General features: G+C 34.7%; 1 protein-coding gene across 3 annotated transcripts in view; it reads left to right on the top strand.

Annotated features, from left to right (window-relative positions):
* Positions 1-4,696, top strand: part of LOC102953565 (synaptotagmin binding cytoplasmic RNA interacting protein) — a 30,552-nt gene extending 25,856 nt beyond the window's left edge. For 2 of the 3 annotated variants that reach the window (XM_042986769.1, XM_042986770.1), the window contains exon 12: positions 75-4,696. In XM_042986769.1, coding sequence (XP_042842703.1) covers positions 75-103 — 29 coding nt within the window. In that variant the 3' untranslated portion in view covers positions 104-4,696. The remainder of the gene's footprint in view (positions 1-74) is intronic. The other variant, XM_042986771.1, reaches the window with a different exon arrangement.
* The last annotated feature ends 10,052 nt before the right edge of the window (positions 4,697-14,748 follow it).

Genomic DNA, 14,748 nt, shown 5'->3' with positions numbered 1-14,748 from the left:
TGTTATCATTGTGTATGTACACATTATTAATTTAAAATGATTTATCTAACTGATTCCTTTTGTTACCTGGCTAGCAGGGAAAAGGGGTCGAGGCCGGTCCTGACCTGTTACAATGAAGACTGACTTGCTATGTGGGATTACACCAGAAGCTTGCAGTGGAGTAATGGTAAGGAAATCAAGCAACCTTAAATATCTCGGCTGTATAGGAGCATATTCTGTTGCAGAAGACCTTCCTATGAAGATCATGGAATCAAATACAGGACATTGAACTAATACTTGGACTTTGATATGAATTTCTTTAACAATTTTCTCTGCAGTGCAAGTTATTAAACTAAAGCTACTCTATTTTCCAAATGTGTTCCAACAGAAATCCTTCATAACTTCTAGCATGGTATCTTAATAAAGAATAAAGTTCTTCTCTTTAAAAAATCTGCTCTAAGTAGATTTTTCCCCTGTTTTTTTAAATTAAGGATCCCAGCAGTGGTTTTCTGAAATATTCTCTTGAATTTGTGCATTTAAATTTTATTGCAGTGGTATAGATGAATGCCATTGTTGGTATCCTTAAATTTTATTTCTGCTCACCAAGGTTAATCATGATTGTCTATATCTTTTTTATAGTAATCACTTTTGAATTGTGTTCAGATATGCAGTTTCAGGTGTAATCATCAGAGCTGGTTAGTCAGGCATTCCAGATAGTGGTTCTTTTCAGAACCTTTTTTAAAGGGTTGGTTAACTACCTCAGTAGCAGAGGATTGAACTATACCCTGTCTGTACTGTACATAGAAAATCTTTGTAGATAAAAGCAAGGCTTGTTAAATGATATGAGGGTAAGATTTTAATATACCAAATGTAACATTCTTAGTTGCCTTTAGTTTCAGAGGCTTGTAAGACTTCCTCATGACCATCATAACAGGCCTTGCTTTTGTCGTATTTTGTGGCTGAAAAAGCAGCCTTGCTTCTTCAGATATTGTAGTTATTTGGATGTATAATAGTTTAGCAAGATGTTACTTTTGTAAGACATCAGATGTTCAAAAAAGTGCATCCGAACTTGTACTAAATACTGCAGTGTCCCTTTATAAAAAAGTCAGACTAAAACTGACAATTGTACAGCGAAGCCTGACATTTGGATATTTTGAAGTTTTTTCATAAATCATAGAAATTAGTATATGGCTGTAGTTTAGCTTTTTAGGTAAAAGGTATGTTTCATTAGTGCATTTCTTATTGCTGATCACTGCAAAAATGTGAATCAGCTTTCCATTTCTTATGCAGGTCATGATAACTTGTAGAATAGAGTACAATCATTTGTGCTATGTTTTTAATTTTCTAAAGCACCTTGATGACAGTGAGTGTTCAGTGGTGAAGCATCCTCTATTGAATCACCCTCAAAAATTTTTTGCCAAGTCCTAAATTGATAGCTTAAAGTCAAAAGTGAAATTATAATTTAATTAGGACTTGGTATAAAGAAATCCCTTTTCCCCTTCCCCAAAGGGATACTGCAGTTATATCACATACCCAATAGGCACCACGATGAAGATCAGAGCTTATTATACTTAATTAAGGTTTTATACACACCAGTTCCCCCAGTAAATGCAAATTTAACAAAATTAGACATGTCATATGTTCAAAATGCTCATGGCAAACAATCATTTTGCATTCCTGCAAATAAAATTGTTTTATACTGTAAGCTGGAGGCGAGTGTAACTTATTTTTGTAATAAAGTTTTTATTTTTTTTATGTGTCATTAATATAAATGTGTGTTAGTGTAGAAATATTCTGGTTTAAAAACTTAGAATTGCACACATTTCAGTATGTTTATTTGTACTTACATAATTTTAGAATAGTGGTTGCCAATAGCCTGTATGTTTCACATTAATTGGTTTTTTTATGTTACCTTAATAAACCATTTTAGTATGTTGTATGTCAGTTACTGGGATAGCTGGGACATAGAGTGTAATTTAAAATTTGTCAATAAGTATTCATTGGAATATATGTAAATGTGCCTTGCCGGTTATTGAAACTTACCTACAAAATGAGTATGGGGTGACAAAAATTAGTTCCTGGTGCTTAATGAAACTTTCTGCCACTGATTTTATATATTACCCCGTGCTTTTTTAAAGTACATCTCTTTCAAATCTTAGTGTAAGTTTGAGGGCTACACAAAACATTTACATTTCATTCTAACATATGAGTACAATAGGTTGTGGAAAGTGGGTAAACTAAATGTAGCCTTCAGTAAAATTGAATCTCAGTGTAATCTTTGGTGCTGGCGTTTCCCAGTTCCAAGGAATTAAATGATCCCATCAAAGAGGTCATTGCCATGCCTATTGGCACTTTACTGTCATACCCTTTTTTAAGGGACACTGTCAAGGTGTTTAAGTTAATTCTCAGAATTATTTGTTGGGATTTTAGGATGGGTTTGTTTGACTTAAGTAAGAACTGCATTGTCAGAGTTGAAAGATGAACATTTTTGTGAGTTCACAAATGTGTTCTTAAGAAAACATTAAACTATGGAGCTGTGGGTTTCCAAGACTATTTGGCATTCTTAGTTTGGGGATTTGGGAGGGAAAACTGATGATAAAAAGAAATTGTAAGGAATTGATGGGTAATGTAAACAGTGGTAATGAAATCTATACACGCTCAAGTGAAATTACTTGACAGTGTTCATTTGAATAACTTTGAATTCAAGCCATTATAATTACTTTTAAAATTAAATATCATTTGCACTGTTCTGATAATGGGTGCAGTTTTTGAGCAATATAATCAGAGCTAAATATGCATGTAGTGATTAGTGATGTGAACAATTAAGTTCTGAGAAGAAATACTAACTGGTATTTTCAAACTTAAATTTCTGTAGTAAAATCAGCATCAAACTCTTATCAATAAGAGATCAAGGAAAACAGGCAATGCATATAAACATACTTTTGAATGTTGTGTGGCCTATAAAGCAATAATGCAATTTATATGGAATGTCATGGGATATGAGAAATGGAAATGCAAAAATAACTAATCCTTTAGTAAAAATGTCAACCTGTTAAAAGGGGAATGTTAACTAATGTAGGTTATTGCTATTTGTGATTTGTTTATGGGTTCTTGGCTTTGACAGCTTCAAAGAATGGACAGATAACAAGTCAAATTTTGTATATATTGTCAAGGAATGGGTCTTAAATCCAAGAGTCAAGTCCCTTCCTTGGGGTGAAAAATGTATCCTTAAAGCATTCTGATTGTTAAACAAGAAAACTTGAGTTACCTAAACAGACGCAAGATTTTGTTTCTGCAGACTACTTGGCAATCAAAAGTGATCATCAGTTCAGTTAATCAGTTTTCAGAAATTTGCTTTGTGAGGAAATTGTGTTCTGTATATTTTCCCAAACATGCTTTTTGTGGAAGATTTTCAGCCATTGCAATTAAATCAGATACTAGATATGAAGTGGGGGTTGAGCACAAAAAAGAGCGGTTGCACACTCATGATGGTGGTTGTAGCATCATGAGAAATTTATCAATTGCAAATCTGATTTGACAAAATACAAACATTTCCTCATGATAAAATAGGAACTTAATAGGAATGGATTGATGGGGTGATCTCGGGTATTGTATATATTTGGGAAGACTTAAAACCAGGATGAATACATGCTAGATGGACAAAATTGTCACATGCAGGGCAGCTTTTTTTGACTGCTAAGCCAAAGTCACTGTTGATCAGAAACAGCAAAAGATCACCTTGTTATTATAGAGTAAGACATGTTTCTATTTTAAGGGGAGAAATTAAATGTAGAAGACTTCATGCATTTAGGAGAAGGAGCTAACCCTAGAGTAAATGACTGTTCAGATTCCTAATACCCACCATGACCATTTTCTCCCCAGTGATGTATTCCATAAAACCAAATTTTTATCTGACCATAGGAATTGATTGGTGGGTATAAAATGAATGAATAAAAAACTTTAACAATACATAAAATGAACAGACTTGTGAGGATGATGTTTTAAAGTGTAGCATTTACTCAGTGATACCACTCAATAGGGCATGCCACTACTTTTCTTAAGATGCTAATTATAAACCAATATTCAAAGACATTTTTAACTGTGGGCAAAGTAATAGATGGACTTTTTGGTCTGTCACTTTTTTAAAAAGTACTTAAGACATAAGTTCTATTAGCACCACAGTCTGCCTTCAGTAATATACATAAAATATTTTTCAGGACCAGAAGCATTCAGTTGGAAAAACCATCTTTTTTATGAATGCAAAACAGTATTATAACTAATGCTCTGGTCCAGGATTAGGTTTTTAATATTTTAACAGTAGTCTGATAAACATTTAGAAGTCTGGCATTGAGAAACAAAAGCTTGTACCTGACTAGTACTTTTATTTAAAAGAAATATTAGTTCTCTTAGCTTATTTAAATTGTCTCTTACATTTATTTATCCATAGAATTTATATTTATTTCATTCCTTTCATCTCACTGAAAACAACTGTCTGCAGGCTCTTTGATTTGGATTAGATGTGTGAAGTACTGTCTTTTGCCAAAAACCTCAACTTACCTGTTCTTTTAAACGTAGTGGGTTTGTGCTTGTTTGGAGATCAGTTCAAAAACTATCTGTACTATCTGTACTGCCTCTGATGTTAAGATTTTATGTATAGCATAAGGAAGCTAGCTCTGACTATATTTTCCTAAGAATAAAGACCTATTTTTGTAGCATGTCTTAGGATCTCCAGGAGTCCAAGAATTATTGTGGGTGTCCTCCATTTCATCTTTTTTCACTTAACAGCTTGTGAATAGACACTTGGAATCTTTAGAGCTCTTCGCCTTTTGATTATACATGCAAAGTGACTAGCCAATGGTAAAAAAAAGATGCCCCAAGATCCCTAATTCAAGCACATGATGGGGAGATGTAAACATAGAGTGTTGGTCTTCACTTATTTGGTGAAAATATTCTGTGGTCACACACATGCCAGTGGACTCAATGAAGAAGTTAATGGTAATTTGGTTCTGGTTTTCTGGGAACATACCCTATCATGCAGTGTTCTTCCATTCTCTATCACCATCTTTCTCTGAAGGGTTGGAAATGATTCAGGTTGCAAGTGAATCAGGAGAGTGGAGTGAACAAATGATCTGTTTTAATAAAATGTTGCACGTCTAGGAAGGTGAATTCAGCTTAAAATGGGTTCCATTAAGCTAGGATGGCAAATCATCAAAGAATGGGGAACTTGTAAATACATTGGAAGGGTTTGGTTCATAGCCCTAGAATTTCTTGGAGGGTGGGGGCAGGTAGTGGTAGTTTTGCCACTTCATCCGGACAAAAATTGCTTTAGTAGGTCACTTCATGTGGATTTTAGTTTGTATTTAGGATAACCAAGATTTGTGCTAATATTTAGTGAAAAGAAGCTTTTGTCTTTTCAGGGCAGTCATGGAAGTTTTATACCTGAAAAATACTGCTAGAGCATTTTAAAAACAATTTATGTTGCTTTATTTGACTGCCTGTGCAGAGACCAAACTAGTACTTTTTTGTTGAAATCAAGACTGCTGAATAAGACTTGGGTAAGGAAGAAATCTTAATAAACTGTTTTGGAAATTAGTGTCTTCCAAGTGTTTCCTAGAATGTGTTTTTAACACATTTTAGAATAATTTACAGTCTTCAGTGAATATCTGATTTTTCACGTTGTAAAGTGGTTTCAAATAAGTTCTAATCTGAGGGGAGTTTAAAGGCAGTTATCTGCAATGTTCATTAAGTGTCATTGATTGATTTAGGCTTTCAGTCTGTATTCTGAAAAGATTGTTGTGACGAAATACTGTTTTGGAGAGAATTTTAGGATACCTAAGGAGATCAGTATCTTCTATCATTTATGAACTACAGCCAAGTTTTACTTCAGGGTAAAGACAAGGGTTTTTGATGTAGACAGGCTGTTAACCACCGATTAAAGGATATGGGCTTGTTCATGATATAAAATCTGTAGAAGAGTCTTTAGATTTCAAAGTCGGGTCTAAGTGTAGAAACCTGCAACATACCAAGAAGAGTTCTAACATTATATCTGATGTGATGTGGCTCTTTTAATGCTGTTAAGTTCAAATGAGGTAAAGGAAATCTGAATAATTATGTCATTTGTGTGATATAATACTGCTTTTGAATTTAGGTGTCCCAGTTTTTTCCTATGGGAATTAGAAAATGTCAGTACTGCATCATTTGAACACAAAGTAAAACTATGCATCTGTTTTATGTCATGAGTAAAAACACTTTTTTTTTTTTTTTTTTTTTTAAGATTTTAAGTAATCTGTACACCCAACTCTGGGGTCAAACTCACAAACCCAAGTCACATTCTCTACTGACTGAGCCAGCCTGGCACCCCCTTATGACTTCATTTTTCAGGTGTCTTTAATATGTTAGTGTTTATGTTGCTTTAATTGGAAGGCTCAGGAATTAGGCTTCTGAAATTGCTTTAATTTCCTTAACATGTGAAATACTTCAAAAGTATATATACTAATTGTGTATCTTGATATATTGTCAATATTTGGAAGGAGTTTGTAGGAAAACCAAAAGTAATGAACAGTATGTCAAAGGTCATCTATGAAAATTGGTAGATACGCTTTTTAATTCTCTGCAGCCACATGCAAATGCAGTACATGTAGTTTTGAAAAAAATATTTCCCTTGCTTTTTTCTTGAAATAGTTAAAATCCCCATGAATTTGCACAAATTGAATTCTTAAAAATCTTTCAACACTAATGACAGGTACTTTTTTCTTTAGGAACCCAGCTTCAGATTCCTTTATAAAATAGAATTAAAATAATGATGAAAAAAACATTCTAAAATTATATCAGGAAATGTTAGTTGATCTCTTGGTTTCCTGAGGATCCATTTAGCACTTAGGACAGCATCAGCCATAGTTAGGGCCCCAGCAGGACATAATTGTAGTTACTTCAGTTTATCTGGGCCAAGTGTCTTTTTATCAGTCTGTTTAAATTACCAGTGCTACTTATTCTTTGAAGTTAACTCAATTTCTTCTCTTTATGGTTTCTTTTGCCTCTTAGAATGGAAGCTCCTCCAGGGCAGGGAAATCTGACTCAGAGGGGTTAGGCACTTAAAAATAGTTAAATATTTTTCGGTTTGGTAGAAATTTAGTTTATTTGCTGAATTAGGCTTAATTATGGCTTGCTAACTTGAAAAAAGGAATAAAAATTTGGAACCACTGAATATACATTAGAAAGCTTTTTAAAATGAACATGTAATGCTAATGTTTTAAGTAAATTGAGATCATGAAGATTCACATTTAAATTGTACATCTGACATTAAAAAAAAAATTGGAAGTTAAGGGAACAGTTGGCCTTGTGATATATATAAAGACTGCTTTTTTTTTTTTTTTAAGTATTGAAGTTATAACCCAGCTCAGCAATTTTTCCTTTATGTTGATTTTTAGCTTAATTCCAGGTTGCTGAATGAAACAGCATTCCAACTACAAACCTCTATGAGGAAGGAATACTTAAAGATTGAATTCTTGTTTTGCTCATGAAGTATAGTTGGTTTTAAGTCTGTAAAATTTGTTTAGGCTTGTTTTGCAGAGTACTTTAGAGAGGATAAGTGATTATACCTGAGAAAAGCATGAAGGCTAACCTGAAGTGAAAGTCTTGAAAACAGTTTTTTTAATTAAAAAAAACACAGGTATTTCTAACTAATCGCTACTTACTATATTTTACAATAATGAGCAATGATTGGTTGCATGCATATGAATAATTGTATTTACCTTTCAGTTGGTAGATTGTTGAAGTTAAATCACTTAAAAACAGAGGCTGAATTTAAGGCATCTCATATGATACTGTATCTCCTACTTTGAGTAGTGGAGAAAGGTGTTGTATATACTTAGTTGATAATTTAGCTGAATTGTATAAGAGTTATACCTGGAAAGCAGGAGCTAGTGCAGCATATGAAATAGCATTCAGATAGCACAGAAAGTCTGCATCTCCTCACACCATCCAATTTACAGACAGGACCCCTTCTGTAGTTCTTATATAGTGGTTACTGTTTCTCTCGCTCTTTTTTTTTTTTTTTTCCTTTTAAGAGCATGAGTGGGGGATAGGGGCAAAGGGAGCACATCTCTCTTAATTACTAAATTTAGGTAGTAGTTACCCCTTGTGAGGAGTTTAGCTTAAACTAGTTCTATTCTTTTGCCGAACTATTTTAAATTCAGTTGATTACCTTTATTACTCAAACTACACTTAAGCCTCTACTTATACCAATTTTAGTATCTGTTTGATCCTCACTATATAAAGAAGCACACTCAATATGTTATTTTTTAAGTTCATTAAAAAATTTTGAGAGAGAGCTAGTACAATCAGGGGAGAGGGAGAGAGAATCCCAAGCAGGCCCCACTGTCTGCAAACATGAACTGTGAGATACCACCTGAGCCTAAATCAAGAATTGGACACTTAACCTACTGAGCCACCTAGGAGCCCCTCGATATTTTATTACTTTTCCTTCCTCTCCCGGTTCCTGCTATCATTTTTCAGATTTATGGCACTTTATAACAGGTTATCTTTTATTTTGCCTCTAGACTGAAGATAGACAAAACGTAGCATTTATAATGGTAATGTATTTAGATTCATAGATAACCCTATTTTGATAAAATTTGTGTCCTTGGGAAGGCAAAATTCTAAGGTAGAAATAAAATGAATTCTTTTAATGTTCCTTTATTTGGATTCATGCCATAGCTAAAATACAAACCATGACTTGGATTTTTTTTTTTTTTTGAGTTTCTAATTACCTTTCTTTTTATAAGCTGTTTTGCTATTTAATCATATTTAGTGCTGTGTACTACTGTCATATTAGGATTCTTTTTTTTTTCTTTTTTTTTTTTTTTTTTCCATTCCATTGCTGGACTCCACTTTTCTTAGGTTCCATTGCTTCCTCTTAGATTCCCTTTTGTTCTTGCTGCAATATGTTCTCTGGTAATATTTTCAGGAAAGGTTACATGAAGTGTAAACCGTCTTGCACACTGGAAAATGTTTCACCCTCACTGTTGGTTGACAGTTTGGACATAGGATTCTAGCTGCACTATTCTTTTCCATCAGAACTTTGGAGGTACTGCTCCATTATTTGGTGTAACAACAGTTTTTTTCTTTTTAATTATTTTGAGAGAGAATCTCAAGCAGGTCTGCGTTGTCTGTGCAAAGCCTGGTGTAAGGCTTGATCCCATGAACATGAGATCATGGCCTGAGCCAAAATCAAGAGTCTGACACTTGGGGCACCTGGATGGTTCAGTCAGACTTCAGCTCAGGTCATGATCTCACAGTTAATGAGTGTGAGCCCTGCCTCGGGCTCTGTGCTGACAGCTCATGCTCTTTCAAAAATGAATAAATGTTAAATAATTTAAAAAAAGGAGTCTGACACTCAACTGACTGAACCACCCAGGCGCCCCGCCCTGTGTTACAATAGTCTTGATTCGAATGCAGTGCTTGCTTTGTAGGTAATTTTTTTTCTTACACATTCAGATTTTTTTTAGCTTCGTTTTCTAAGGTTTGATGAGACTGCATAGGTTTTCATTTATTTTGCTTTTTAACTGGAAGACTTAAGAGTTTTTTTGTTGCTGAGAATTTTGTTTTTCAGTTTTTTCAGTTTTTCTGCTTTTTTGGAGCTTGGTTTGGAAGAATTGTACTGCATTGATTTCTCTTATATTTAAGCTATTTTTTTCATTTGTCACTGTAGCTTTTTATACTTTATAAGAAATACTACCTTTTATTTTTCCCTCTTCCAGAGCATACACTGACTTTAAGTTTGACCAACAGAGCAGTCTGTTTTTATTTTATATATAGACTATCTTTCTCATTCTTGAATTTTAAAGGTTTTTTAAAAAGTGACCAGTTACAGGATGCATTGAAATATTAGCTCACTTTAGTTATTTACTTTTTCTAGTTTTTCTCAAATGTTTGGCGGTTCTTTATGAAAGAAGGATTTGATAAAAGTAGACTGGTGTACTATGCCTGTTCACCGACATAACTATGTGCTGTGCATATGAGAAAAACATATGCTTTATTTTTAGCTTCCTTGGGAGCAGGCAGGCAGGCAGGCAAGGTACCCCCTCATGCCTGAAAGAAGAGTGCCTGATTGCAGGAGTTTTGACTCCTTCCAGGCAGATTATTTGCTGTGAGGAGGTGGTTAGACCCTCAAAGCAGCTTTATAACCTTCAACTGCTTAAATATCTTCTTTTACTTGCTACACAGAGGTCTTGCCTTTTCCTTCCCACTCCTCTCAAGAAAAATGGCTCCTGTTTCTTGTATCCTTGTAAGCAAAAAATTAATATGAGCCTCAGTTCTACATCGTTTGTACCTAAAATGTGCAACTTAGTATAAAAAGTGCTACTTTTAAATGGATCTGGGTAGTAAAATACAACAATATGTGTACATTATTTTGAATTTATTAGAAGAAACCATCTTAATCTGTATTACCACGTTCATTTTGATGGCTTGTTTAAAATAAACTGTCCAGGGGAAGTTTGAATAAATCTTACTGGAAAAGAGAACATCACCTAGCATGTTAAAAGGGTACATAGAAGACATTTTGTGACTAAACATGAAAATTTAGTGACATTTTTGACTGGACAACACAGAGTATTTTGAAAAACCTTTGGGAATCGTAAAATAGGTTTTGTTTTAGTATTTAATTTCTGAACATTTAAAACAAAACCCATTGTGCAGCATTTTGTTTTTCCATTTGTATTTAACACAGCTACCTTCATGTATGCTATTTTACCTGGTAATGTGACTACATTCTTTATTTTGGTAGAGATTTCTCAAACCTACCATACCCAGATTTGATGAGAATCCATGTTAATCTGGTTGTGGAAATAATGACTTTCGTCATATACTCTTTGCTGATTCCAGTCTAAGTCCTTTAAAATTTTTCCACATAAAGGCAATTTGAACATCTTAGATCATTTTAGCTGTTCTTAAGGACTGCTTCCAGGTATTAAAACATTAAGTTTTATATTATATACCAAGGGAGAAACTGACTTGAAATTTTTGGTACCAGAAATCTTAGCTAATTTTTAATGGCAATAGTAGTATCTGGAAACACATGCACATACCCCAGGAAACTGAAGAAGAAAATAAATCTTATTAACTAATATACCTAGACCCATTCATTAATGGACATAAGGCATGCTAATCTCCTATGGCTTCCCCATTCTACTAAGCCTGATGTGTGTGTGCGTATAGATTGCTCAACCAAATTTGTGTGCATTAATACAGTCACAATTTCAATGATTTAAATACTTTTTAGTTTCCTAATAGTTCTAGGTGAAAACAATAATAAAAATATTTTTTCCTAATCATTGAGGCATTTAATGAGGGAACTATGTGCAAACACAATATAATCTCTTTGGTCCTGGGTGAAAAGATTATATTTTGGTATTTTTCTGTCTCTCAACATTCTATAAGGTAAAGCTTATGTTTCTGGTAACATTCTGCCTAGAGGATTTTCTGTTTCTTTGCATTCATAGTTTTGTGAAGACATACTTTTGTGAAGACTTAGTTTCACAAAATATAAAGTGTTACATTAAAAGACAATTCATACTGTAATCAATGTGTAATAGCTTACATGTATGAACATTTTCTGGAACATCTGTGATAACTTAGTTATTATTCTTTGAGGGGAGTAAGTAGGATGCTTATTTCTCTTGCAGTTAAGGAAACATTGGAACCTGTATATTCGGAAGAAGAAAATTGTATCAAGCCCATATAGTTCACAGAGCATTATTGAAGTTACCTCGACTCTCTAAATTAGTGTTAATATTGCACTAGGTGGAAATCAGTCTGAGTAACGTAGATGTCAACTAATATTTGAGCAATATGGTTCTCCCTTTGTGGTAGTAACTTTTTTCTTTTCTTTTTTTTTTTTTTTTTTTTTTGAGAGGGTTCATGTGTGAGTGGGGGAGGGGCAGAGAGCAGGAGAGAGAATACCAAGCAGGCTCTGTGCTGTCAGCCTAGAGCCCAATGTGGGCTCGATCCCATATACATCGACATCCTGACCTGAGCTGAATTCAAGAGCTGGATGCTTAACTGACTGAGCCACCCAGGTGCCCCTGTGGTAGTAACTTTTTTAATCTTTAGAATTAGTGTTCGTTTATCTCAAGTCCCTTAGTTACATAGTTCTAGGCAAAATTCAATTGGTATAATACTAATATAAATGAACCTGATTAGGAAATAAAAGGTAGTCTAAGTGCTAATCCAATCTCTGAAATATGATTTATTACTAATAGCTCAAATGTTTTCTCAAAATTACAGGGTTAGCATATAATCAATCCAAAATAGCATAAGGATTCTAAGCACCAGCAAATCCCCTCCCACAGCTCCCTGCCCCAGTAAACTCTCTTTAGGTTGAAACCATGTGTTTTACATTATTAGGATAAAGGCATTTTATTCCACATTTTCCTAGGTAGCTTGGCAGTTTTGGGATGATACTCCTTTAGGTTGATTTTCCTCTCTCCTCTCTTTTAAAGAGCTGTTCACAGGACACCAGTAGCCTGATAGGAAAATAACATTTTTTAAAAAAGCTTTAACCTTGGGGTGCCTGGGTGGCTCAGTAGGTTAAGCCTCTGGCTTTTGGTTTCAGCTCAGGTCATGATCTCACAGTTGTGAGATTGAGCCCCATGTCGAGTTCTGCGCTAACATGTCGGCACGGAGCCTGCTTAGGACTCTGCCTCTCTCTCTCTCTCTCTCTCTCTCTCTCTCTCTCTCTCTCTCTCTCTCTCTCTCTGTCTCCCCCTCCCCCCCCCCCTTCCCCACTCACATGCCTACTCTCTCAAAATACACTTAAAACTTTACCCTCTAAGTCATTTGTTACATTGAATCTTTGAAAAGTCTTTTTTTGGCACTTTGCTGGTTCTCTAATCTCTGACCACCTCGTTCTTATCTGTCCTTATTTCCCTTTTTTCATCTGTACTTGTCTTCTTGATCTCATCTACATTCATGGCTTCATATCACATCTTATGTGGATTCCTGTTTTACTGTCCAGGCTGGATTCTCTGTGTTATGTGCAACAACACCGAGTGCTCTGCTCTGTCAGTTAATGTGTCCTGTTAATTTCTCTTTTCACATCCAGCTACATTTGATCCAAGTACTCTACACCCTATGTGGGGGCTCAAACCACAACCCTGAGATCAAGATTTGCACATTCCAGCGACTGACCCAGCTAGGTGCCCTTCACTTCACCTTTTCGTTGTGTTCCACCTCCAGCCAACCCCTCAAAAATCCACTTAGGCCAAAAGAGTAAAGTCTTCTTGCTCTAGGTACTTTAAAACTATCAACAAAGTACCCCTGAGGAACATAAACAAGAGAACACCAAGATAAAAGTCCTGCCTGTGGTTTTTCTGGGGTGTAAATAAGTCTACTAGCTAATTTTTCTTCCTTGTGTTATGGGTTTGTAACTTAGCTATAGAAGTCAAAAACCAAAATTTATCAACCTCTGCTTAAAGGTAACTTAAGGAGCAAAACCATGGTTTTAAAACATCTGACCACATTTGAAAATCTGATATTTCTGTACTCTGTAATTACAGGAAGAATCTTCAGGATTATTTTCTATTCAGTATTGCTGCTACTCTTCAAATTCACTGTTAACAGTATATGTGTTAATTGCAATTTCCCATCCTCCACCATGATCAGTAACAATTTCATATGATGGTTTACACTAGAAGAAAGCAAAGCTATGAAATTTGGCAGGGCTGATTAAATAAATAGGATTAAGCCAATTTAAGAATAATATATGATGTGCTATCAATGTGTGAAAACCTAGGACATTAAAAGGATTTTAGATAGGGATATTTCTTGGAGATTTCATCTTAGCCCCAAGAAATAAAGTGAGCTAATCTGTTTTATTATTATTTTAACTGAAAATAGAAGTAAATAGAACTGTAAATAGGACATCTGGTACAGAGTTCTTAGTTACGTTGAATAGGTAAGGATATATCTCAAACTTAACACAATTGAAGAGTATAAGCAGTGCTTGAAATTCAGATTGTTTTAAAGTCTTGTGTTCATGTTAAACCTATAAATTTAAGGAAACCTAAATTTAAATGGTAACTGCCTTTCAATATATAGGGAAAATTTTCCAATAAAAATTTCCAAGATTACCTTATTAGTCAAGCTTTCTATTTTTAAAAGAGCATTTATTTTAAGTAAACTATGTCCAGGGTGGGGTTTGAACTCATGACCCCAAGATCAAGAGTTATATGCTCAGAGCGCCTGGGTTCCTCAGTCAGTTGAGTGTCTGACCTTTGATTTTGGCTTGGATCATGATCCCAGGATCATGGGATCAAGCCCCATGTTGGGCTCCATGGGGTGTGGAGCCTGCTTGGGGTTCTCTCTCTCCCTCTGCCCGTCTCCCTGCAGCTTGTGCTCTCTCTCTAAAAAAAAAAAAAAAAAAAAAAAAAAGTTGCGTGCTTTACAGTCTGAGCCAGCCATCCACCGTGAACTCTATGTTCTTAGAACTACAATCAGGTTACTAAAATAGCTTCCTTTTTAGTAAAGATAAAAATTGATTTTCTTTGGTAGCAACCTTAGAATTAGAACTGAAGTACCAATATTAGTGATTTTCACCATTCTGAACCAAGCATACTTGCATAGTGGTTTATAAGTACCATATGAAAATTTGTTTTTCTGTTTTAGTGAATAGCCTACCTAGAGGTAAGGGGAAGGATGGCAAAGCCTTTCCAAAAATACTTTCAGAAGTTACTGAAGTCAGTTAAAAGCTATATTTAAACACCTGGATAT

The sequence above is a fragment of the Panthera tigris genome, chromosome B2, assembly GCF_018350195.1.
Source record: "Panthera tigris isolate Pti1 chromosome B2, P.tigris_Pti1_mat1.1, whole genome shotgun sequence".
In the NCBI taxonomy this organism is placed as follows: domain Eukaryota; kingdom Metazoa; phylum Chordata; class Mammalia; order Carnivora; family Felidae; genus Panthera; species Panthera tigris.
This window is presented reverse-complemented; position numbering and strand designations above follow the sequence as displayed.